Genomic DNA, 27,963 nt, shown 5'->3' with positions numbered 1-27,963 from the left:
TAAGTTTCACTATTTTCACCCAGTCATAGATAAGCGGTATGTATGTCCATATGTATATGTTTTGACAACGAAAAAACTCGTCATCATTCACCGTGTATGCACTTAGCAGTGTAGGCCAGTACGACGTCAAGCGTTTCTTTGATTTGAGGTTGTAAATTTTTCAAAAAATATTGCAAAAATCTATTTGTTTTGATATTTTTTATTTTTGTACAAAAAAATGGACGCGTCTAAGATTACGGTATTTTCAAGTGGTATTATTGAACTGATTTCCCTCGTATTCGTCTTTATCAGTTTTTTGTTTGCGGGTTATTGATATCAGTAAATCCTTTTTGGTCATAAATTTGTTTTTAAAGTTCAGTATTATACTCTGTTCCAGAACTTGCAAGAAGCTACTACTTTTTACTACGATAACAATTTTCCCTTCGTGTTGTCGAAAAAAAGTAAAAATTAGTAGATTCTTGCAGTTCTGGAACAGACCATTTATCTTCCAAAGACGATGAATAAATATTGATAAAACTTATTTTAAATAAGTTTCCCTGCCGAACTTAATGTCGTTCTGATAGCTAAATTCATCTCAAATTTTTGTTATTGTTATTGTTTTTTATTTATTTATTATTTTTTAATAATCACATACATATATGGTTACATACTTAGTTGCCGAAGTAACCCAATTTCTGAACTTCTTGAACCATAGCTGTAATGGAATCCACAGTTTCTTCACCAGTGGGAATAATTTGAGAAGCAGGCAATTTGAAACCAACCGAGCTGGAAGATGGACGCAATTCATAGCAGAAAGACATCTTGGTGCCAACATTTTCGTATGCCCAATCAACACTAGCGCCAGAAGCGGGATAAATAGCATCGTAGATGTTACCACCGGTATATTTGGTACCGTAACGCTTGTTTATGGCAGCAACACTGACATCAAATACTTGTTTCAAATCCTTGGCATTGGCAGGCAACGAGGCCGTGTGGCCATAAGGATACAACAGGAATTGTGAGTAGGCATGGAAGGAAATGTACAAAAAGATTTTGCCCTTCAATGAGGCAATATATTCGGACAGAGAACGGGTTTCAATTTCCGAGAAAGCCGATGGGCCAGCATAGGTATCAGAGCAGGGATTGTTGCTAGATCCAACAGTGTTCCATTGGAAGCCCCAGTTACGGTTAGGATCAGCTCCAAAGCAGCTACCATAGGGAGTACGAGTCTTGCGCCACAGGCGATCGGTAGTGTGAGTATAGACATAGCCATCAGGATTGGCATGGGGGAAAACGTACCAATCGTAGTTTTCAGCAATGTTGCGTACACTCTCCACATTGGAAGTCAACAATTGATTAATCAGGTATGTAGCAGTGGCAGGGGCAATCCATTCGCGGGCATGGATACCAGCTTCAACAAAGATACCCGGTTTGGTAGTTTTGCTCTTGGAGATTTTAACGCCCAAAATGGAACGTCCTTGATAGGTTTTTCCACCTTCAATCAAAGTTACAACACCGGGGTATTGGACGGCCAATTGTTGCAACCATCTGTAGGTATCATCCAGTTCATAGTATTGCTCCCAGTTATAATCAATGGAACGAGCATTTGGGTTAGACTTGGCTACTTGTTGTTCATCATCTTCCAATTGACTTTGCAAGTTACTTTCAATCAACTTGTATTCGATTTCATTTACACCCATAATTTCTAAGAAGTCAGGAACCTTGTGGGGAGCCACGACAACATTGATAGGTTTGTTCATGTAATGAATACCATCCATGAACATAATCGAATCACTGGTACCTTCCAATTGTTTCAACACCTCCAATTCGGCAGGACTAGAAGCGGTAGTTTGGTAAACACGATAGTTATCGTAACGAGCACGTTCGCCAGAACACAAGGCCACTGCCAAAAGGCAGAAACCCAAAACTAGGTTAAGCTTGTTTGCCATACTTGATGTAATTGCTGCTACTTTTGTCCCAGCTGTGGTTTATATAGTGATAGTTTTACAACCAGCATGCAGCCGAAGTTACATGCAGTCTTTACAATAGATAAGTTTCACTATTTTCACCCAGTCATAGATAAGACATTCATACATGGACATGATTTGACAACTAAAAAACTCATCGTCACTCACCGCCTGCTGGTGTATGCACTTAGCGGTGTAGCCGGTAAGACTTCAAGCATTTCATTAATTAAAGATTGTAAATTTATCAAAAAAAAAATATATTGCAAAAATCTTTTTATTTTTGTATTCTTTTTATTTCTGTACAAAAAATGTCCGCTTCTAAGATTGCAATATTTTCAAGTGGTATTATTGAACTGATTTCAATCGTATTCGTCAGTTATCAATTTTTGGTTGGGAGTTATTGATATCAGGAAATCCTTTTTGGTCATAAATTTACAATTTTTTTAAGTTCAGTATTTGTTTTCTGAACTTTTACCAGTAAGAAAAAATATTCCACAATCATACCTATAAACGACAAAGAAATAAGTTGAGTAATATGGTATTGCCCGTTCGGAATAGTATCGAATATCGTTTATGTTCTCCATTGGTTATTATTCAACATACAACAACAACAACATAGTTAATAGAATATGTTCAGAAAATGCTTCAAAAGAGGTATACTGTACGGATCTTTTCCGTGACTTGGTACATAAATTGAAAATGATAAATTAATAATAATATGTTCATTATTTTCATTGATTTTTTTGTATGGGCAACAATTTATAAGAACTATTAGAGATTTGTTCTCAATTTCTTACATACATATCGTTCATTTACTCAAAGAGTGGCATAACTCAAAAAATGAGTTTCTGAGCTAGGAATTTCTATTTTTTCTACGACGTCTCCTTTATCTTGTGTCAAATTTTCATGTTGATATCTTTAAAACTCATCTAGTTACAGCTCATTTACTACGAGTTTGTCATAATTCAATAAAACAGATTTTTGAATTTATGAAGCACTAAAACACTTCAAATCATGCTTGATCTTGCACAGACATTTAGCACTGATATCTGGCTAGCTGTTTGCAAAATATGGTCCAAGTGGTTTTTCTATTTTTTTTTTTTTTTTGTGTAATAATATTTTTAAGTTGGGAAGTAAAATTTGAATCTCCAACTTAAAACGCGTTTTTCTCGAAGCTGGATTTTTTGAAATGTGTCTCTCTTTGAGTAAATGAGCGATATATCTATATACAGTCGAAATCGCTTATAACGTCGGTCAAGGGACCGACCAAAATCGGACGCTATAAGCGATAGTCGTTATAAACGATACTTATAAAGGAGGTGAAATTATATTATGTAGAGCGACTTTTGGGTATAAATACATTTTTTATTACTTTTTCATCTATATGCTAGAGTTGTGCCAAAGGAACTATATGGAACTATCTCGTTCACTTCGCAGTTCCAATGGCCCACCTTTTTTCTTTGAACAAACTGCGTATACTTACTATCACACGTTATATTTAATGATGTTGCTCATACGCTTTGGAACTAGTACCAGGAACTAGGAATTAGATGGCCCAACTCTACTATATGCATACGTATGAATGACTTAAACACAAAATAAAAAATAACTATATTAAATACATTCTTCAGCAGATATAATTACGCAAATATGGGATATGGTTATCTGCTTATCTTTAAAATAGCCTGTTACAAGTTTTAGTTTGCGATTTTGAATTCCAACATAAGCTTTAAATTTAACTTCGATCTGAATTTTGAAAGGGTCTTTTAAAACACATTCTTTACTTGTAACATCTTCTGAGCAAATAAATTTTTGAAGTGTTTCTACAGCTAGACATGCCTCTGACACTGACGGTAATTGAAATTCTGGTTCTGTAGTATCCTCAATTTCTTCGTTAGAATTGTCTCCATCTTCCAATTTAATGTCGTCATTGAAAACATTGTCATCAATGGGAACTTATTCATCAATATCTTCTACGTGCTGGGAGAAATGAGAATGAAGATAAATGTCTTCAGAATCGTTTAAAGGACCATAGACAATCGCGCATGATGAAAACAATTAGCAATGGCAGACGACGTTACATTTTGCCACCCTTCATCTAACAATAACACGGCATCCGACACATTTAATTTCGTAATTTCATCCTTTTCTATTTTTGCAGGATAGTGGATATTTTCCGATTCCGGCAATGTGATTTAAATACACCTTGGTCAATGGGTTGAAAACAAATGTGACATTATGTGGCAACAATTTCAGCTTTATTGACTTCAGACCGTCTCCATATTAGTCGTAATTTAGTGGTTCAACCCCATCTTCGAACATGTTGCGCATATGTTTGGTATTTTGTTGTTGTTTGAGTTTGAAAAAATATACATACAACAAAATATTGAGAGAATTTTTTCTTCTTCGTCTGGTTCGACGTTATAACCGATAGCATAATTAAAATATTTCACAAAAAACCGACGTTACAATCGATATGACGTTATAAGCGACGACGTTATAAGCGATATTAATTTGTGTGGAATATAAAGGGCCGAAATTCGGGACTTTTGGATTTCGTCGTTATAAGCGATTTCGACTGTATATACAAACTCTAGGAAATCTCAATAGTGAATCTATACTGACTTACCACTGACATTGTCAACAGTACTACTAACAAACTGTAGACAACTCATGCAATTTTCTATAGACATTTTGTATGAACGTGTCATTCGAAAGTCAGTAGTGTCATTGGAACTAATATGTCAGTAGTTGCTGAGGAACCATGTGTTGAAATTTAAAGTAGTGAGTCAATAGGGACATTGGAGGTAGTGAGTCAATAGTACATTAAGGGTCATGTGGAGACATTGGTACCAGATTTGCACTACTAAGTTTTTTGGCCTATTTGGAACTTTTTATAGATTAAATTGCTATATAGTACGTTTAATAACTCGACGAAATTACACTTTTGTTTAAATAGTATATTTTATTGAAGAAAAAACATATAATGGTAAAAATGCTAAAAAATTACAAGATTCCACATTAGAACAGAATTAGGCTTAAATGTCGTTTAGGGGCACCTCTCGGATCGGTCTGATATATTAAATTAGGATGTTTTCAGCATGCCTAGTGCTATCTACTGTAAAAATTTCAGCCAGATCCGAGAGGTGCCCCTAAACGACATTTAAGCCAAATAAAATATTTCTGCTGCACTTAACGTTTTGTCAGGCGATTCGCTGAATGTTGATATAACATCTAGGAATTGAAAATAAACATGTATAAATAAACGAACAACCCAATCATAAATGTCAACTCCCGTGAGTTTTCTTACATTTTCCTAAAAGTTGAAACGGCAAAAAGACAAAACTCACGGGGACTTTACATTCATAATCGCCCTGAAAATGTCCTTAAATTTGCTTACCTAACACTGTGCAACATTTTAAGGTGATCTTGTGCAAACAATTCGAACTGAGGATTTTTTTGAAAGTACAGACCCAAACGACAAGAAACCCTAGTTGGGTTTTGTTGTGTCAGATCCAGCTCGGATTTTATGGCCCCATCTAACCATGGTTAAATATTGAGTTTTTAAATAAATTCGGGCTATATCTCTGAAACTAATGCGAATCTTCTTCTAACCTCTGAAGCAAATTTTTAGATAAGGACAAGAATAAAATATTTGGAGAAATAATGAAGTCGAAAAACTACATTTATTGCCTCAAATTTCAAAATATATGGAAAAATTCCACAATTTTTATAGATTTCACACCGTATCTCCAAACCCATTAATTTTATCTGAATATTTTGTTTTGGAAAAATATTCCCTGGAATGTAATACACAACTCTTTAGAACATGTCATTGTTGTAAAATGCCTCTATGACTTTGTTTTCAGTACATTTTCAACGACGATTTAATAAAAATGTCAATAATGTAGTGAAATCCGAAATGCGAGAATAAACTGTTGGTGTGAACTGTGTTTGAAATACGTATTGTAAAAGATATGATTCAAAATACCGCTGAAACAACATAAAATAAGCCTTTTTGAGTTTCAGAATGTTATGAAGAATTGCTCAGAACTTTATTTGGAAGATTTTTGGAAAAGTTTACTTGGTTCAACACCCAATAGTTTAGCCTATACTGACCAGAATTTCAACAATTATGTATATTTTTCTATATTTTATAGATTTTGATGCCCTAGATGGAGTTTTTCTTATGTGGTTTTTTCAAAAGATAAGTTCTACTAGTTTAGGGCTACAATATTGCAAAAGGCAGCAAGGCCAAATTCCTATTCGTTTCTGAGATAAAGGCCTGATAAATGCAAAAAAGTGTAGATTTAGCCCGGTTTAGATGAGGCCATAAAATCCGAACTGGATCTGACAGGACAAAACCCTACTAGGTTTTTTGTAGTCTAAATATGTACTTTCAAAAAATGCATACTAGAAGTTGTTTGCATTTTCAGTGTTGCATAGTGTAATACAGCTGTATAAACATTGGAAAAATCTCATTATTATGTCGTGTCCAAATATCAGAAGTAAGTTGCGTTCAGCATTTCCAGCGAGACGGGACAATATATTCGTCCACAATCGTCTCTAAAGATTCCACAAAATGTCTAATTGTCGAAGTTTCACCACAAATGTTGTCAGCCGCCTCAGAATTTGTATTTTGATATAGAAATATCTATTTTTTCACTTGTCTTTTATAACTTCTTCAAAGACATAGAATTGTAAAGACTGGAAAAGGTGCATAATGAAATATGTTTATGAAACAAAGTATATAAAAATTTTATCAACAACAGGGGTATGTTAATGTTAAAAACTCCATTAAAGCGCAATTCGACTTATACAAATTGTAGGAAAGCAAAAAAGTTGGACTCAGGATTGTATTCCATAGCAGTTTCCAGTTCATTGAATATGAATTAAGCGGTTAAAAACGCCTGAAATTGTTAACTACTTAACAGAATGTTGTTATGATATCGTAGCAACAGAGCTTAACTCCATCTATTGACAAATGTTAACAATTGAGTTTTCCAATCTTAATGTATTTACATCTTTGACTTCTTTTGCTCATACTTCCTGTTATTAATATTATGTACCTTAAGTTTTTTTTCCTTTATTTATTCCGCATGGGAACATAGGGCTTCTTCACTTGTTAAATTCACGATATTTTATGGATTTTTAACAAAAACACTTTTTTTCATAAACCGCCAAAATTAGTTTACACCAAGAAATTAAGAAAATGCTTAGTCAGGCTATCAGCTGTCATTATAAACAATGCTCCTTCTTATAAAGGTAAAAGTATGAATTGTTGACAACATATTGACCAAGTGTTCACTTTGTCACCATAATAGTAAACAAAATGGTTACATGTCGACATATGACCCCATGCTTCCTACAGGGAATGTATGTACAGTTGCGAACACAATAATAGCACCAACATGAGCAATTTGTTTGCCACTACAAAACAATCAAGATTGTTGTAGTTTCCACTAATGTTGTTATGTACATATCCAAGGGCAGGTATCGGCACACATTTAGTTTAAATGGAAGATGTAATAACAAATCACTGGCAATGCAAACTTTATTCCTTACATTTCTTAAAGTTAGGAATAACAAAAATAGACTTAAAAGACAAGATGTAAGAACGGGCCATATTCACATTATTATAAATATTTGTTTTTGGCAGCTTTAACCAAAACTGTACAAAAGTTCGCAAATACGCCATATTTTTAAAGGGACTACACGATGCGGAGCGCGGAGCCGAAAAGTGGTCATAAGGAAATTCTATATTTCCTGGACTAACTGTGGGACAATATTTTATGTATGTAATTGTTGGATTAAATATTTATGTTTGAAGGAAAATATTTTCTTGCATTCATACATAAAAATGCTTCCAAACCTTTTTGGAGGAGGTGGTGCTATTATATTTTCGATACTGTATATGGGGATTTCCGGGTGAAAATGAACACTTTTTAAAAAAGTGGTTTTTTATTTCCTTTATTTTTTGCGGTAGTATATTTTCAGATTTTTTTACTAAGTGTTCCAGAGATATCACGCCTCATTACTTCTTTAATATGGTTCCAAAAAGAAAGAAGCTTTTTTTGTTTTTTTTTTAATCAGCTATCTCATGAAAAATAGAAAAAAAAACTTTGCACAGTGGGCTTGGTTAAAGTTTTCGTAATTTAATATCACTGTGCAACACTGAAAATGCAAACAACTTTTAATGGACATTTTCTGAAAGTACATTCTGAGATTACAAACACCGTAATTGGGTTTCGTGTTGTTAGATCTGGTTTGGATTTTATAGCTTCATTTAAACCGGGCTAAAACGATCCTTTTTCCACTGATCGGGGCTTTATATCAGAAACTAAAAAGAATTTTGCTTCGCGGTCTTAAGCAATACTGTAGCCCTAAAGTAGAAGAACTTACGTGTCAAACAGAAGAACTTTGAAAAATGTGACAGAAATAGCGTGATAGAGACATTTTACAAGAATGAAATGTTCTGAATAATTGTTAATTACACTCCAGCGGATATTTCTTTCAAAGAAAATTTAACAAAAAAGGTAACAGTTTTGTAGATATGGTGCGACATATATGAAATAAAGGAATTTTTAGATATATTATTCATTTAGAGGTAACAAATTCAGTTTTTCTAGGTGACTATTTCACCAAATATTTTCTTCATGCTCTTATCTAGAAATTTGCTTCAGAGGTCTAATCAAGATTCGAATTGATTTCAGAGATATTGCCTCGATTTGCTCTAAAAATTCAATATTTAGCCATGTTTAGAGTCCATAAAATCTAAACCCGATCTAACAACACAAACCCCAAATAGGGGTTTCGACGATTTGATCTGTACTTTCATAAAATCCGCAGTAGAAGTTGTTCGCACAAAATTACCTTGAAAATATTGCACAGTGTATTAAAAATCAATTTTTCTGTATTAAACAACGATTAATGACAAAAATTTTAGGTCCAATTTCTTAAATACAAACTTTTCTTTTACACTAGTGTAAACCAGGGTAACATTTGTTATTCTACAAAAAAATTAAAAAATAGATTTTTTAAAATTTGTTTTCTTGTTTTATTTTAGAATTTATGTTGAGCAGCTTAAAAACTGATTCATTTTCGATTTTGAAGATGGATTTGCAATTATAAACTAACTAACTTGATGATCAAATAACTACATCTTGGGAATTATATGAATGGGCATCCGAGACCAATAATATACCAAATATTAAAGTGATATTTTCTTCAGAAGATGATTATTTAAATATGAAGGAGGATTTGGATTTTAGATATTAAATGGATAAAATTATTGCGCGCACAAAAAATTAAAAGTTAAGTTCTAGGCTAAGTTTTGTTAGGCTAGGCCAAACAGACAATCAGAAATTATTTAATATACATAGAAATTAATATATCCACCATTATATGACTAATTATATATACCCATAATTTAAAGTCGATTTGTTAACCATTTTCCTTTCGGTCATTGGTGTAATTATATTAAAAAAAATTACCCCACACGCCTTATATGTAGTGCGATTCTCTAACTCATTTTTTGAGTTACCGACAAATATCGGTAAAATAAAAATTCTTTTAATTTCTATAATTAACGATGTTCTTCGGTAAGTTAGCTACGAATAAAAAGTAGTCGCAAAGTTCTACCGATATCAAGAGTTCTGTCAACTTTTATTTGAAGTTTTCATTCATAATTTTGCGTTTAAATTTTACCGATTTTTGTCGGTACACACGAAAATCGCCCATCTCTAGACGGGACCGACTATATAATACACTACACCACTGGGAATATGTAAAATATATATGGGAGCTAAATCCAAATCTGAACAGATTTCGAAATAATTTTTCACATTTATTTCTAGACCAAATTCCGTCACATATTCCAAATTTCATCAAAATTGGACATACATATATAGCGTGTTTCGTGCATCAAATATGTAAAATCGGCCGATAATACCGATTTCGATATGATTGACACACTTATTTCTAGACTAACCACAGTCACACATTCCAAATTTCATTGAAATCGGCAGAGAATATACATATATGGGAGCTTTATCTAAATCTGAACCGCTTTCGATATACTTTGGCACGCTTATTTCTAGACTAACTTCCGTCATACATTACAAATTTCATTGAAATCGGACATATACATATATCGTGTTTCGTGCATCAAATACCTAAAATCGGCCGAAAATATATATGGCAGCTACATCTAAATCTGAACCTATTTCTATATAATTTGGCACACTCATTCCTAGACCTAATTCCGTCACATATACCAAATTGCATCAAAATCGGAAAGAATTTACGTGTTTGGTGCACCAAATGCCTCAAATCGGGCGAAAATATATGGGGGCTATATCCAAATCTGAACCGATTTGTACCAAAATAAATAGCGTTCGTCCTTTGGCCAAAAAAAAATATCTTTCCCAATTTTCATGCGAATCGGACAATAAATGCGACCTGTACTTGGTTTACAAAAATACATGGACAGGCGGACATGCGTAAATCGACTCAGAAAGTTATTATATGTATATCCCTAAAAGGAACTATGGGTCTATCTCGTTTGCATTTTACAAACTAATGCACAAAGACATAATACCCGTTACCAAAAGGTGGTGTAGGGTATAATGAAGGGAAAGAAAAGGGAATTTCCACAATTAGTCAACAAAATCGCCAATTATTCTGAAAACCGCCAAAAAATCGCCATGTCGCCAAATCAAAAATAAAGTCGTCAAACGCATTGAAAAATCGCCACGTTTGGCGAGAAATCGTCATCTCTGACAGCCCTGCAGATAGGTCCTTTCATAGAGGGATAAAAGGTCAAGCTGGTTTTCTTACAGATACCTATATGCTCTTCTGTTATAAAAAAACAGACTTCCTCATAAAGGACGCTTGGTTATTCAAAAGTTCTTCAAAAGCCCAAAATTTCCTCATAACAAAATGGCAGGCTCTATCTTTTCTCTTACAAATTCAGCAAGAAGTCTAGTAGGATCAATATCACTTCTTTAGAAGTCCAGTTGGTCTTCAGTACGATTTCTCTTAAAGAACTACAAGGTCTTTCTTAGAAGGCCAACAGGTCCATTTAAAGAAGACATTAATGACTTCTAATAGAAACAAGAGGAGATGGTCAGTAAATCGTCTGGAAGATCTTCCCCAAGAATATGTGGGATATGAAACCATTATTCCAAAGTGTATTATAAACAATCATTTGAAACAAAAATTTTTCGATATGAATTTTGTAATCAACATAGACATTAAAAGGGTTGAATTTAATTTTAACCTTTTAACTGATTTAAAGAAGCTTTTTTCACGACTCCGACACATTCGCACCAACAGTGACCTACTGGTGACCTTCCATTTTGGCTGGTCATTGATGATAAGTCTATCAGTCGTCAGTCACTTATCCCCAACTCTTTTATACATATATTAAGATGTATGTAATACAGATAATTTTTGCCTTTGAAACTTTCACACTTTTGCCGATACATTAAAGCGGATGTGAAACTTAATAAACCCCAGGCCCTAGCCATACTAAAGACGATCAAAACAGTTACCTTATATCTTCTATCTCCTATTGGGGATATATTTGGTTTTAAATAATTTATAAAATACATGTGGGGTGTTCTCATAAAATTGTCTTATCATATGTAACAAATTGGAATATACATTGATAAACAACCACTGTATGACTCTTCTATTTTGTTGTTTCCAAATAACCATGCCCATACTTAGGGATGTACTTTCTTACATACATGTGTATGTACCTACATACATATATAATTTAATAAGATAACATATAATTTTAAATGTAAATAAGTTGCTGCTTTCCAACCTCACGAGAGGTCACATAACAGAATTATTCAGTAGGTGAATGTCAACACGTTTACAATGTTATTTTTTATTAAAAAGTTTATATTCAAGACTTTCGAATGCATTTAGTCACACCATGCATAAATTACTGATAATTCCGTCGATTACTATTATAAGGCAGATGTTTGGGAAACAATTTTAATGAATGTGTTTTTATAATAAAAATAATATTATATGTATACAAAAATGAGGGGTGTAACAAGAATACTATCCGGGACAAAATACAACAAAAGCTACACTTGCTCCGTTCAACTTACCCAATGTCTTGATGAAAGGACTTCTATTCGCATTCGTACTTGGATACCAAAAAGATGGCTGTACCATTCAGGGACGTTGGCTCGGTTTGACAGAAGGCTGTCAGAGATTGGATCGTGTGTTCAACCATAATTCATAGTCTTCTGTTCATGAGCAATGGACTGCAACAGTAGTCAGCAATATCATCTCCTTCCCACTTGCACGACATTGATCTTATTCTACAGTGACCCCTGATTATTCCTACTGTTAGTTTCAGGTCGAATTTCTTCATTAAAAGTACAAATGGTGTTCTTCGCTTGGAGAATATTGACCAGATTACATTTTATACCCTACAGTTGGGTTCATTGTACCAAATCTGGCTGGCCTTCATTGAGTTGTCGATTGCAATTTCGTTTGACTCCGAGTCGCGACGTGCCTGTTCATCTGCTATTTCATTTCCTTTAATGTTGCAATGACTTGGGACCTAATAAAAAATGAAATTGATGTTAGGTCCTACAAAGCGTTCATGAAGACTTGATAGGGTAAGATTTGAGTGATTTAAGGGTCCCTTGACTATCGACGTAAGTGCGAACTATGTCCTATTTCATATTGTTTATATGTTCCGCAAATGTTTATATGTTCCGAATGCGAAGATTTCGGCTTGGAAGACACTACAATTGTCGTTCAACTTATATGAGAGTCGTACATACATTTTTACTGTAAATTTTTCCATTTTAGAACCGTCAGTATAAATATTTATATCAACTAGAGTTTGGAGGTTGTGGGTCCAGGCCTTCCTGTGAGATATGGGCACGTTAATTGGCTGGAAGTTCATCAGTAGTAATAAGTAATAACTGATTGCTCCCGAGCTCAGTTCACAGTAGAATAGCAGCATGGCCGTATTCGGAGCTGCGCCATAAATTTGTTCCAGTCTGTGGCCGAATGCCTTCGATAGATACTTGGAAAAGCATATTTAGGTGGTCGGAAAAGGAGAAAAGAGAATTCGTCTTTATTTATATGGTTATATCGATAATAGTACAGTGTTGGTCACATAATTAGCACACCCCACTACCAACATTTATTTAGCCTAAAAAGACCTTCAAAAGTAGTTGTATTTTATAAAGTATTTGAACTAATATATTCTCAGTAGTATGGTTAAAGAATACAACGCAATACAGAAACTGAAACATAACTGTCAATTTGAATAACCTCGAAAAATGTAAAAAATGTCCTAAATTCACTGGACACGTAATTAGCACACCTTAAAAGAATCACTAATATTGTGAATAGTTTCAATATTTTCGTCCATATTCAGTTTTAAATCCCTTTCGTTTGGGAATAAGTTCCAGTCTGCTAGTTATAGTCTCCACCAGTCTCCAAAATTTCAGTGTCAGAAGGGAATTATATGGGGTACACCTTGGGTCCCAAGGACTGATGGAAATTTCTGTTTTTTTAGTGTTTTTTATCGATTTTTTCACATGTAACCAAATTCATTGAGGCAAGTAGTTCATAGAAACATCAAATAAAACACCATATTCCTGTTCATCTTTGTAAATTTGCGAATAGTGGGATGTACCCACCAGCAGTGTGCATCTGTAAAGTCCGTTTGACACAAAAATTTTCATTAAAAAACTGTAATATGATGCTTTGAGCTATTGATTTTATAAATACTTATCTATCTGGACTGAATCCTACCGATAAGTCGTGATGTATGCCACGATAAACCTATGTTCATCTCTATGGGACCTACGCAAATTTCAATAATTTTCTAAACATAAGGCAAATGGGAGATAGTCTAGTGAGACCGCAAGATAATATGTTTCCCGGAGCTTAAAACGATTAAATTTAAATTCAATAATCCAGAAAACATTTATCTTGAATAGTACATGCCTACATTCATGGATTTTAACCAATTTCAGCAAACCTCAAAATCCTTTATTGTTATACCTTTAAACATACTCATGTGCTACGTGTTCCACCTAGTGATTTGTTGGCAGTTTTGTAGTGATAGGTCTTTGGTGTTATTCAGACGTGTAATTTTGAATAACAAATGGTGTTATAAGTTGATCCTTCTTCACATAAGGGTGCATTTTATTGACCTTCTTTCTATAAATCCCTTCCAAATAGAAAATTTTCTTGAATGAATCATCGACCTTAAACACTTTTTGAAAAGTTTTTTACTTTATATTCAAATTTCGGTAATCGATTAACAGTTCCAATAATTTCAGATCCAATTGTACATTTGTTTTTTAAAGTTATGGCGACTTTCTGAGGTTTAAGAGTACATGACGAAAAATGGTCCGCTATTGGGATATATTTTGAGATTTCGGGGTGATAAATTATTTTTTCCTTCAAAAAATGATTTGTTCAATACTTTTTGAATATGAATTAACTTCAATATAAATTAATTTTTGTATATTAATTGAATTAAATTAAAAAAATCTTAGGGTGTGCTAATTATATGTCCCCTTGATAATTTGGTCGTCTTCACAAAACCACTGATATTCACTTATATCATTAAATATGTTAAATACATTATTGAAAAAGATTTTGTTTACGAAAATATTTCAATTTGCCCTATCAAAACTCTTAGCTGACTGAAATCATTTTGCCCCAAAGGGGTGTGCTAATTCTGTGACCAACACTGTATATAACCGGATTTAACAAACCCACTGGGTTTAAAATGTCAATTACTTTGCGTATACGGCAAATAAATCCTCATTAATAAGGTTAACCCTGCAAGAGACTATAATATTGTTATGGAATTAGGGTTTGAACTTAATCCCGTGTAGACGTTGTTTTATTCCCCGATACGATTTGTACCAAATAAAACAGAGTTCTTTTTGGATTACGATTCTACAATGCTTTATTGACGTTATTCACTTCAGTTATTAACGCGACTTTATTTCTCTACTAGCACACAGCAAACTCTCCAGTAAGCACAAAGCTTTACTCTGTTCAGGTTACTTCTTTACTTACACTGACTGGTGTGTGTTTACAACTAAGGGCTGTTTAGTAAATAAGGGAGGGGAGAAGTGGTTACATTGTAACCGTTACAATACAGAATCATAATCGAATGGTCAAAGTAAATAGAATGAGTACAACAAAACAGTGTAAATTAAGACTAAGCGATAATTTAATAACTGCAGTTGTTGCGGAAATAAATAAGAGAGAGAGAGAGTACTGAAGGCGTACAACAATAACAAGATCAAAGCAACGAAGAAAAGTAGTGATTGGAATCCTTATACCTTAATTGTTGTTGTAAATTTGATTTAAATGCACTAAATGCTTAATGAAAATTTACGTTACAATTCAAATTCTTAAATTAACAGAAATTCGCCTAAATTAACTTAAATCTACCAGTTACATTCGTAACAATATAAACGTGGCCTAACCCCCTCAGGTTTTTTTTGGAAAGTGGTCTCATTACCCCTGTTACATATTCTAAGGGCGTTACGAAATAAGTCCCCAAACTGAAAATGAAATAAGTCTCCAAATTTGGGGCGTTATTTCATAATGAAATAAGTCCCCAAATATTGAAATGGATTAACTCCCCAACGAAGTGAAATAACAACCCAAAATAAAATGAAATAACTCCTTAAATTTGGGGACTTAAGGCCTCGAAACATAAGAAGAATGGCATTCTTGCGTAAGTCGTATCTGGTAAATGACTAAAGACCAAGTTCGACCTAATTCAAATTTGATTCTGAAATCTTTTATTAGGTCGAACTTGGTCTTTAGTCTTTTATCAGATATGGCTTCAGCAAGAATGCCATGCTTCTTATGTGTCGAGGCCTTTATTTCATTATGAAACAAGACCCCAATTTTAAAACTGAAATAATTCCCCAAAAACGTTCTTTCTCTGTTGTATATTTTTATTTTATTCCTAAGCAACCAAAAATAGTAGTTTATTAAATATACAGTTATACAACAATAAAAATACAATAGATAAAAATAAGCACTGTATCCTTCACATTTACCAGACAATATGGGCACTTGAAGTTATTGTGTTCAGCAATTCAATTTCATCTGAAACAGAAACTTCCTGAATTTCCTCTTGGAAAATATCTACTTTTGGTACCATATTGTTACACATGCCGTTTCTCTCATATATATCCAAGGTAAAAAGGTTTCAATCGCTATCCAAGCGTTTTCCAATAACTCTGTTGACTTTTCACTGCGTTTCATAAGACAATTTTTTCACTTGTTCTTTAATGAAGATATATTCATTGTTTTGAAGTGTTAAGAATTTGATTATAAATTTTTAACTTGATACCAAGATACGTCCTTTTCCCCTGCTTTATAATCGACATAAAGGTGGTAGGTGTCGATCTGCATCTCTTGGGGTTTCTCCTGCCCAATTATTATTATTCTTCAGCCGGTTTATTGTTGTCTTTATCTCATCTTAGCCGGGTGGCATACATTCAATACCATCTTCTGGGATTGGATCTGTGGTATCTTCATCGACTTCGCTACTATTGGATATTGAATAAATCACACGAAAGGCTGTCCCTTTGCCTGAAACCTCTTTTGGTACAAAACTCTTCGGAGAGGTTCTTTCCTATTTTAACTGAGGATCTCGTGTCAGTTAAAGTCATTTTACAAAGCCGAATGAGCTTTGCGGGGATACCAAATTCAGACATGGCTTGGAATGCCTTTGAACGTAGTGGGCTGTCGAAGGCTGCTTTATAATCGACAAAAAGGTGGTAGGTGTCGATCTGCATCTCTTGGGTCTTCTCCTGCCCAATTATTATTATTCTTCAGCCGGTTTATTCTTGTCTTTATCTCATCTTAGCCGGGTGACATACATTCAACACCATCTTCTGGGATTGGATCTGTGGTATCTTCGTCGACTTCGCTACTATTGGATACCAACAGTTTGGAAAAATGCTCTTTCCATATCCTTAGCACACTATCTGTATCAGTTACCAAATTACATTGCTGGTCTATACAGAAGGATGTGCTGTACCAAAGCCATCAGTTTGATGTTTCACTCTTTGGTAGAATTTTCGGACTTCATTCTGGCCCCTGTACATCTCGATTTTTTCGCACTCCCGCTTTTCCATCTCTATCTTTTCCCTGAAAGACGGAAAAGACGTTTCTCTTCTCTCCTTTTTCCCGATACCTCTCTCGTGAGCTACGCGTTGCTACTGATTGTAAAGTAGCCCTATATGCTGAATTTTTTCTTCTGTAGCAACACGACACTCCTGGTCATACCATGGATTCCTTGGTGGAGGTCTCTGGTATCCAAGTACCGATTTTGCGGCTGTTTGCATGGAGTGGGCAATATTTTGCCATTGTGCTGATATGTTAGCGGGACTAGAAGTGTTTTGATTAAGCAATTGGACCAGTTGAGTGGAATATGCTTATGATTATTTGTTGTGATTGCAGCTTACCGATGTCCATCTTCCGTGTTATGTCTGTTTGTACTTTATTTGCGACGTTTAATCTGGTACGTACCTTTGCTGCAACTAGGTAGTGGTCCGAGTCTATGTTTGCGCCTCGGAACGATCGTACATCCAACACGCTCGATGAATGTCTTCCATCTATCACAACGTGATCGATTTGATCTGGTGACAGCCAGGTGCCCTTATGAATATCGAGATGCTTAAATCTGGTACTGCTAACTACCATGTTTTTGCCGCTGCGAAGTCTACCAGCCTCATTCCAATGTCAAATGTTTCGCTATGGAGACTGAATTTCCCGACTGTTGGGCCAAAGATATTCTCCTTTCCAATTTTGGCATTAAAATCGCCTAGTATAATTTTAATGTCATGGGGAGGACAACGGTCATATGTTTCTTCTAAGCGCTCATAAAATATATCTTTGGTCTGTTCGTCCTTATCTTCAATGGGAGCATTAGCGCAAATAAAGCTGATGTTGAAGAATATTGCTTTTATTCGAATTGTAGCAAGTCTTTCATTCACTGGCGTGAAGCTGGAGATCAGGTGTTTTAACCTCCGACCACTACAAATCCTCAACCAAACTCATGCTTTATGTCATGGCAGCTATAATACAGTGCGTCACCTTTAGGTGTTGTTAATGCGCCTTTCCCATTCCATCGTATTTCCTGTATGGCAGTAATGTCGGCCTTGTACTTTTCAAGTACATCTACCAATGCGTAAACTGCACCTTCTCTATAAAGAGTGCGAACATTCAAGGTGCAGATTCGCAGATCATGGTCATTAAAACGTTTGCGGGGGTCGTCAACTTTAGAGGGGTTTGTTTTTCTTTTGTTTTTATACCCTACACCACTGTGTGGGGAAGAATTATTTGGAGAAAAGGTAAACGTTTTATTTCAAAGCGAATATCTCCGCATCTATAAGGGGTATATCAAAAGCAAGTGAAGTAAGTTGTCATAGGTGGCCAAACAGCAGAGATATTGCTATAGTCGCTAATACAACCCAACTTTCCATTTTTTCGATTTTAATTATAATGACGAATATCACAGCTTCGGTTGGGGAGCTACCAAAAGCAAATCCTTACTATGAAAGTAGAATATCCCAATTTTACAATGATGTAAAGTAGGTTGACGTAGGTGGCCAAATAACGGAGATATAGCAATAGTCGGTAATACATCCCATTTTTCAATTTTTTCCGAAATCGCGCTACAGGTCGCAATGTTGATCGTATCGTCACGAAATTTTGGGGGTTAATGGGTGTCCCACATAGGAAGAGGCCTATTGATTTTGATGATGGTCGGATAATATTCAGGGGTCGGAATGGGCAAAAACTTATTTCGAGAAAAGGTCAACGTTTCATTTCAAAGCCAATATCTCTGTTTCTTTAAGATGTATATCAAAAGCAAAACCTGACAAGGAAAGAAGAAAATATCACCTTTACAACGATGTAAAGTAGGTTGTCGTAGGTGGTCAAACAACAGAGATATTCTAATAGAAATGCATCCCATTTTTCTATTTTTTTGTAATCACGCTACAGGTCGCAATTTTGATCGGATCGTCACTATTTGGGTGTTGATGCGGGTCGCAAAGAGGAAGAAGCCTATTAGGTTTGGTGATGGTCGGAATAAGCAAAAAGCTTATGTGGAGAAAAGTCAACGTTTTTTTTCTTATGTGAATATCTCCACTTCTGCTAGGAGTATTCCAAAAGGAAAGCCCGTCAATGGAAGAAGTAAAGATCTCCTTTATATTGATGCAAAGCATGTTGGCGTAAGTGGGCAAACAACCGAGATATCGCAAAAGTCAATAATATATCCAATTTTTCCATTTTTTGTAATCACGCTACAGGTTGGAATTTTGATCGGATAGCCACGAAATTTTGGGGGTTGATGGGGGCCCACAGCTCATGTGGAGGCAAATTCAATGTTTAATTCATTGTGAATATATCGGCTTCTAGTAGGGGTATTCCAACGGCAAAGCATGTCAATATAAGAAGAAAATATTGCCTTTACATTGGTGTAAAATAGGTTGGCGATGGTGCTCAAACAAGGGAGATACCACAATAGTCGGCAATACATCCAATTCTTCCATTTTTTTGCAATCACACTACAGGTCGCCGTTTTGATCGGATGGTCACGAAATTTTGGTTGCTTATGGGGGTCCCAGAGAGAAAGAGGCGTATTATATTTGGTAGTAGTCGGACTATATTCAACAAATTCGCAAATTTTACAAGTCTTATAAGAAAAAATGCAAAAATGTTTGTATCATCGGAAAGTAAACAAAATTTGAAGCGATTAAGCTTCAATTCATTGCAATTAAAAAATTTTACTTGGAATGGCTAATGATAGAAGTTAAGCAAATCCTTAAAGTGCCGACTATTGGTACACTTACCCTATATGAAACATTATTTAATTAATACAATAAAGTAAAAATATAATTATTTATTTCTCCCTTAAATAATCTCTTTACAATTTCGCTTACAATCAGGGATGCCCGCCAATGAAAGAAAAAGTATAAACAAACAACACGTATTCTCTAGAATTGTGCCAATCGAGTTCAATTGAACGATCTAGTGCACTACATAGTTCCAATCGTTGACACCGATTGTATGAAAAAATACGTATACTTAAGTTCATACTTTAGTTTGTATGACATCACTCATACTTTTTGGAGCTACATTGTCCAACTCTAGTATTCTCTTTTTATTGTCATCTGCCGTGGTTTAACAATGATGTATAATAAATTAGTAAGACTTTTGAGTTATTCAGCGATGGTCTTTCTTACACGCTGGTATATTTTATTCTTCAAAGTTTAAAAATTCAATAAATTAACATTATACACGGTGTGCCTTAACCAAATTTAAATGGAAGGTGCTTACACCTGGAAGTTTTTGCAGATTCTGAAACTACAATGCTCATAGATGAGAAATATCAAGAAACAAAAAAAAAATCGCCGGAGGGATTTTCAAATAAATCGCGATTTAAGTTCACATTTTTAGGGGTTTTTTAGGTTCTCACTAATTTTGCTTGGAAACCGCGATTGATCGCGATTTATTTAAAAATCCCTGCGGCGATTTTTTCTGCTTTTTTATTTTTCTTATCTATGAACATTGCTGTTTCAGAATCCGCGAAATCTCCCCATGTGTAAGCGATTTTCATAAAAAGTTAGTTAAGGCACACTGAGCATGATATTGTTTTATAAGGAGGCGATACAGTCAGTGCATTGTCTCAATTTGAACTTCTATATCTCAAAAACGGTAAAACCTACGAAAATATCATAAAGGTCAATCTTGTGGAGAATTTTCGCAGCTACAACATTTTTGTTAGGCCCATTTACATTGGACACGCGGTTCCACGCAAAATCGTGAAAACCTAAAGAACCCCTAAAAATGTGAACTTAAATCGCAATTTATTTGAAAATCCCTCTGACGTTTTTTTTTTTCTTGATATTTCTTATCTATGAGCATTGTAGTTTCAGAATCTGCAAAAACTTCCCAGGTGTAAGCACCTTCCATTTAAATTTGGTTAAGGCACACCGTGTATGGTGTTGTTTTCAGAAAATGTTTTAAATCCAATTTAGAATATATTTGTGTTATTAAAAGAGATATAAAATTTCCCAGTAAAAGTATTTTTCTAAAATTCCCTTAAATTGCTTAGTTCTCATAATTTTGTCCAACTTTTATCAAATCTCTCTATTCAGCTAAACTAAGCCGTTTGGCACAATGATGGGAAATTCTTGTTAAGTGGTCATAAATTTAAAACAATAAATTTCTATGATATCCCTTAAAAATTATAAATCATTTGTTGGCAGCTAAACGATAAGATTGCAACGTCATATACTTATATATTTTTGCCAATGTAGTCAAACGATCAGTCAAACAAACCAAAGCAATAAACGGCACTTGTATTGGATTACTTTAATCGTAAATTTAATTAGTGAAAGAAGTCTGATAAGAACACAGCCGAGCCAAGATTTCCAATAACAAAAAGTGAAAGGAAATCTATAAACAAAAAGAAAATAAAACAAACAAACCACAATAATAAAAGTGCAATGATTTATTATTAAAAATAGCACACGCACATTATCACATTTTGAACTTTGTTACCAAAGTCATAAATTCGTCACTTCCAAAATCTATATTAACCTTTCCCCTTACAAGAACTGTGTGATACCGGCTTCTTTGATCATGGCCATCAATGAGTCCATGGTCTCCTCACCGGTGGGGATAATTTGAGCAGCTGGCAATTTGAATCCAACCCAGATATACAAACTTGATGGACGCAATTCATAACAGAAAGCATATTTAACATCCTGTTCGCCATAGGCCCAGTCAACACTAGCACCAGCAGCCGGGTAGATGGCATCATAAATGTTACCACCAGTATATTTGGTACCATAACGTACGGACATAGCAGCAACAGCAGCATCAAAGATGCGCTTCAAATCATTGTAATTTGGTGGCAATTCACTGGTATGACCATAGGGGAACAGCAACAACTGGGAGTAGGAATGGAAAGAGACATACAAGTAAATCTTTCCCTTCAACTCGGTGGCAATATATTCGGACAATGATTTTGTTTCAATTTCGGAGAAAGCATAGGGACCAGCATAAGTGTCAGAGCATGGACTATCACTGGCACCAACTTCATTCCAATGGAAGCCCCAGTTACGATTGGGATCAGCACCATAACAATCATTTTCATAGGGAGTACGGGTCTTGCGCCACAAACGATCGGTGGTGTGGGTGTAGACAAAACCATCGGGATTTGCGTGTGGTACAACGTACCAGTCAAAGCTTTCAGCAATCATGCGTACCTCTCTATCGGTGCTGGTCAACAATTGATTGAGAATATAAGTGCTGGTGGCTGGGCCAATCCATTCACGGGCATGCATACCACCTTCCAAGAAAATTCCCTTTTTGCCAGGACCATATGTTACCTTAACACCCAAAATGTCACGGCCTTCATAAGTAGTACCAGCTACGAAGGTAGAAACAATACCAGGGTATTTAGCCTCCAAGGAACGCATCCAGTTATAGGTATCATCCAATTCATGATATTCCTCCCAACTGTAATCATCAGTGCGTCTATTGGGATTGGCCACAATGTCGTCTTCCAATTGAGATTGGGCATTGGTTTCCAAAAGTTCATAGGCAATGGAATGTTTTTCCAATGATCTAACAAAATCAGGCACCCGATGAGGAGCTACGACAACATGGATTTTCGCGTTGACATAGTGCACAGCATCCAAGAAGATGTACGAATCCCGAGAACCGTCCAATTTCTTAATGAATTCCAATTGTTCCACTGTACTTGGCTGCAATTGATAAACGTGGTAGTTATCGTAACGGGCCTTCAAAGCCAAAGAAACGGAGGCCAAGCCCAATATGGCCACGACCAAAGTAGTGGATAAACCCTTCATGGCGCGAACACTTTCGACGAATAGTCGCAAAACTATTTAATTTTATGGCTTTTATAGGTCGGTCTCCTATGGTGATTTCACTTTAACCTGATAACTACCTAGCAATGGGTTGGTTGGTAGCTCTTTAAGAGAGAGCGATTAGAATTATAGGAGCCAAACGAGTAATATATGAAAATGTGTGCGTACAGCCGTTTTATAATGACGGCCAATAGACTTTAACAAAAACACTTGAAAAGAAAACAATTGATAAACTTTTGGTTAGCTATAAAACAAGAACGGTAAGCGGAAATGAAATTAAATCTTTATAAAAAAAATCATGGAATTAGTTTTATTCGATGTCATGTTTTATAGGATCTTTTGCATTGGTTCAAAGGAAGTCGTGAAAGGACCGATCTTTTCATCAGCATTTCCATGGCGGCGGGTTCTTCCATAACGGATGGACCCGGAACCCCACAACACATGTGTTCCGGCCAGTATTTGTATCGTTTTTATCCTCCGGAATCTTTTTGTCACTGCCAGGACGAAGGAGAACTCAGGACCAGTCCCTGAAAATGCATCCTTTTTACAATTTAATTGCAATGAACTCCGAGGTAAGATAGAGGAGATAGTGGATTTCATGAGTCGGAAGAATATCAACTTCGCGACGGGGCCAAGATCAACAACAACACCGTTGTGAAGGTTACTGAAAAAGGATCGCACCATAAGTGGTCTGTATTCAAAACATTGGCATTTTATGACAGTGTGTTAGTAAGTTTGTATGCACGCAAGCTACAAAACAAAAACAAATCAAAACATTTTCTCTCTCTTCAACGCTCTTTCTTTACGTTCGGGTCGTAAGTGTGTGTGAATTGCCGAAAAACTTCGTAACCATCGACAAATGGCTGTTCGGCAATGTTGTAAATTACCGAAAAACTTTGGCACCTCCGTGCCGAGTGTGATCACGTATGCTCTGATGAAATGTACATGGAATGTATGAGGGTTGAGTCAGGTGTGGAACTACCGAGATGGAGTTGTTGTTGTTGTTTTGCACGGTCTATGAGGACGCCACTACTAGAATTATTAAGTGGAAGTAGGGGATTAGCTATCCTATTGCGCTAGTATGTTTAATACAGACCTATTTCGGTTCTGTCCATAATTGTTTCTATCAGCGGACCGCCCGATTTCATCACCTATGAACGGTGCACTTTCATCAGGTATGGGAAACTAATTGGCATAATTTCAAAGAGTTCACTACTTAGCGCTTAACAGATCTGCCCAACCCTTCTGATGTTCGGGTAGCAAAAAGGACGTTCCGAGACATCATCACTGCTCCTGGCGCTTGTTATATAGCTGCTTATCGAATACCCGAAGTGAGACCAAATTTCCCAGACCAAATTAGCAAATGAGCGTGAGCCAAACCCAGTGCTCCCAAAGTCAGGGAGCTGACACTGGTTGGTCGGTAAGCATAAGCGGAACAAGTGCCCAATTCATTTGAAGAGTTGCAACATTAGAGCTGGAATAAGTGAAGAAGTACGCATGTTATTTTAATCGAAAGTTTGTCAAGCACCGCAGGAGTGACAGGACGAAGAGAATAGTACTACGTCGCATTATATCTCTTCCTGACGAGGACGAACCACCACAATTTACAATGGATGATGTTGCGAATGCCACGAGGTACGCTAAATTATCCAAAGCGTTGGGACCTTATGGAATCCCCAAGGTAATGCCGAAACAGCTGGATGAGCCCAGAATCGAGTATCTTACTGTCGCTAGACAACCACATCGTTCCCGAATTCTAGAAAATAGACAGGCTGGTGCCGCTACAAAAGCTAGGCAAGGATGCTAGCACAGTTGTAGCAAAGACTCTTGCAAAGTCTCTTGAGAACTTCTTACTCCCCCGGGTCAGAAGTAAGTATCCAGTTGTCGATCATCAGCATGGGTTACGTATATTAATCGAGGACACAACCAGAGTATTATTACAGTATTGGTGGCGCCCGCTTTATCAAAAGCATTTGATGCTTTGCTGTTAGAGGAAATTGAGCAGACTGCCCTCCTGCCATGTTTGAAACGTTGGATAATCATTAATATGTGTGGACGCCAGTCGCACGTGGAATTCAGGAACAATAAGTCCTTATCTCCGGAACTGTATTCCACGCCCTCTAATCGACATGGAGATCGTAACGTATGCGGATAGTTGCACGATCTTATCTTCAGGTACCTTCCCGGATGTCATTTGTTAAAGTCTAAACTCCTATTTGACTAATCTTACCACCGTTTTCCACGCGAGGAGTATGCAAATATCCGCCTCTAAATCTTCGGCAACTTCATTTACCACATGGACTGCAGAGGTGAGCACTGAGTTGAATGTCATGTTCGATGGTAGTAGAATTCCGACTACTAACTACCCCAAGATTCTAGGGATCACATTCGATAGCATGTTCATCTCCTCATAATTGTCTCCATCAGCAGACAGTCCGATTTCATCACCTCTGAACACCGCACTTCCATCAATCATGGGACAGCTAATTGGCCAAGTTTCAAAGAGTTCACTAGTCACTGCTTCAGAGATCTGTCCAACACTTCTGATGTTTGGGTAGCAGAAAGGACGTTCTGAGACATAATCACTGCTGCAACTGCTCGCATTTTCCTGCTGGTCGAATACCCGAAGTGAGACCAAATTTCCCAGAAGAGGCGACGGGATTAGCAAATGAGCGTGAGCACAACCCAGTGACCCGAAAATAAGGGAACTGACACCGTAAGTTACCAGGTTGGCCGGGTTGTATAAGCGGAACAAGTGGCTAAAACATCTTAAGAGTTGCAATATATAAGTGCAGCTGGTATAAGTGAATTGTGGGAAGGATTAAGTAATCTCGAACACTGTTAAGAAGAAAGATAGGACATACGTCACGTTCGGTGACGTTACGCTGACTGATCCGAAGAGGTGCGCAAGTTATTTTATTCGACACCGGGAGTGACAAGGCGAAGAGAATAGTACTACGTCGCATTATATATCTTCCTGACGAGGAGGAACCACCACAATTTACAATGGATGGTGCTCCGAATGCCACGAGGTACGCTAAATTATCCAAAGCGTTGGGACCTTATGGAATTCCGAAGGTAATGCCGAAACAGCTGGATGAGCAGGGAGTCAAGTATCTCACTAAAGTTCTCAATCTGTTGCTAACCACCCACAACGTTCCCGACGTCTGTTAAATGTGCTCCCGCTATTGAAGACAGGCAATGATGCCAGCAAAGGCGTCATACCAATTTCGCTTTTGTCACCCGTAGCAAAGACTCTTGGGACTTTACTTCTCCCCAGCGTCAGAAATAGCTATCCAGTTGCCGATAATCAGCATGGGTTACGTAAGCAGTACAGCACAACAACAGCGCTGCAAGCCATCTCCACATAAATTAGTCGAGGACCCAAACAGAGCTAGACGTGTGATAGGATTGTTTTGGTGGCGCCCGACTTATCAAAAGCCTTTGAGCTAGCAAGCACTATTCGCTTTTTGAGGACATTGAACAGACTACTCTCAGGCCAAGTTTCAAATGTTGGATAATCATTTATATGTGTGGACGCCAGTTAGTCACGAACAAGAAGTCCAAGCCCCATAGAGTGAATCAGGGAGTTCCCCAAGGTGGGGTGATACCTCCAGAGCTGTTTAAACTCTACATCTCCTGTATATCATCCCCCTCCAGAAGTCATTGAGATCGTAACGTATGAGGATGATTGTACGATCTTAGCGGCAGGTACCTTAACTAATGGCATTTGTGAAAGGCTGAACTCCTATTTGACTAATTTTACCAGTGTTTCCCACGCGAGGAATATCTAAATATCCGTCTCTAAAACCATTCTGTTCACCACATGAACTGCTGATTTGAACACTGAGTTGAATGTCATAGTCTATGATAGGGGAATTCCGAACACTAACTACCCCAAGATTCAAGGGTTCACATTCGACAGCATGCTCACTTCGTCCGCGTATGACACAACTATCTGCGACAAGCTAGGATGTAAGAATAAGGTCTTCAAGTCAGTAGACGGCAGCGCTTTGGGTGCAGATCACATATAACTCGATAGGTCGGTATGTGGTAAGCTATTCGGAAACAGTGTGGTCCGCGTATATAAGTGCATATTCAAACGTGTCAGAATGGCGCCCTAAGAACTGCAACAGGGTGCCTCTTCATATCTCCAGTGGACCATCTACATGAGGAGACAAAGATTTTTCCACTATAGCAACACGTCGTCCGCGTATGCCACAGCTATCTGCGACAAGCTACCTTTCTCAGCTATCCTAAGGCGTGGATTATTAAACAAATATTTTGCTCAGTTATCCTCAGAGTGGATTATTAAAAAATATCTTTCTCAGCTATCCTCAGGCGTGGATTATCAAAAAAAAATATTTTCAGTCATCCTCAGGCGTGGATTATTAAGAAAGGGCAGACGAAAAAGGTTATATCGACTTTGAATTTTATGCAGATCAGGAATATATGTATATAGTAACCTGAAATGCCCAAAGCCGTAACCCACAACGCCATAAGTTTACAGGAGAAGAAAAACGTTATAAAACATGTAAAAAAGTATCAGTCGGCTTTGCCGACAGAGATATACCCTCAGCCTGTGTAGATAGAAACAATTTTTTCCCAAAATACGTATGTATTTGGGGGGTTTTAAAAATGTTGGGTGTTTGAACCGACAAAAATGTTGATTAGGATTAAAGATCAAAAGTTTTGCCTAGGAGATACTAAAAGGAATGGATCGACATTGACCGTTATGGAAGTGGATCTCCAGCCAGAACATATGGTGCCATAGGGGGTTTTTACACTCTTCGGGCTGTTTGCTCAAGAAGTATGGACTTGCCCCTAAAAAAACGTTTACCATCGTAATTGAGACAGCGAATGCAAGCTGCTTCAACAAAAATCAAAGTGATTCAATAGCAGGTCTTAAAGTGAACTTATCAAAAATGTTGTGTGGGAGGTACGGGATGGAGTGGACAAATATAGTCCATATTCGAACCTGATCTATATCTGGTAGATATTATGAGAATGTGTAAAGTATGGACCGGTCACTCCCATCAATAGTTATCGTGCGCACAATTTTTCCGAATATTTTT

The 27,963-nt window shown here is 36.5% G+C and overlaps 3 protein-coding genes across 3 annotated transcripts in view; 1 reads left to right on the top strand and 2 right to left on the bottom strand.

The window, feature by feature from the left end:
* Nucleotides 1-27,963, top strand: part of ppk18 (pickpocket 18) — a 71,147-nt gene that overhangs the window by 33,364 nt on the left and 9,820 nt on the right. The window lies entirely within an intron of this gene.
* Nucleotides 580-1,999, bottom strand: LOC141394113 (zinc carboxypeptidase A 1-like). The gene has a single exon (XM_073968015.1). It carries the CDS (start codon nucleotides 1,926-1,928, stop codon nucleotides 651-653), a length of 1,278 nt encoding a protein of 425 aa, XP_073824116.1. The 5' UTR covers nucleotides 1,929-1,999; the 3' UTR covers nucleotides 580-650.
* LOC141394114 (zinc carboxypeptidase A 1-like) lies at nucleotides 21,482-22,873 on the bottom strand. The gene has a single exon (XM_073968016.1). It carries the CDS (start codon nucleotides 22,868-22,870, stop codon nucleotides 21,602-21,604), a length of 1,269 nt encoding a protein of 422 aa, XP_073824117.1. The 5' UTR covers nucleotides 22,871-22,873; the 3' UTR covers nucleotides 21,482-21,601.

Source organism: Musca autumnalis, unplaced genomic scaffold (genome assembly GCF_047663935.1).
Source record: "Musca autumnalis isolate F117 unplaced genomic scaffold, ASM4766393v1 scaffold_2, whole genome shotgun sequence".
NCBI lineage: Eukaryota > Metazoa > Arthropoda > Insecta > Diptera > Muscidae > Musca > Musca autumnalis.
The sequence above is the reverse complement of the archived record's forward strand: the minus strand, read 5'-3'. Positions and strand labels throughout refer to the sequence as shown.

Bases quoted from the DNA above. Each gene is read 5' to 3' on its own strand.
- LOC141394113 (XM_073968015.1), bottom strand. From the start codon at position 1,928: ATGGCAAACAAGCTTAACCTAGTTTTGGGTTTCTGCCTTTTGGCAGTG.
- LOC141394114 (XM_073968016.1), bottom strand. From the start codon at position 22,870: ATGAAGGGTTTATCCACTACTTTGGTCGTGGCCATATTGGGCTTGGCC.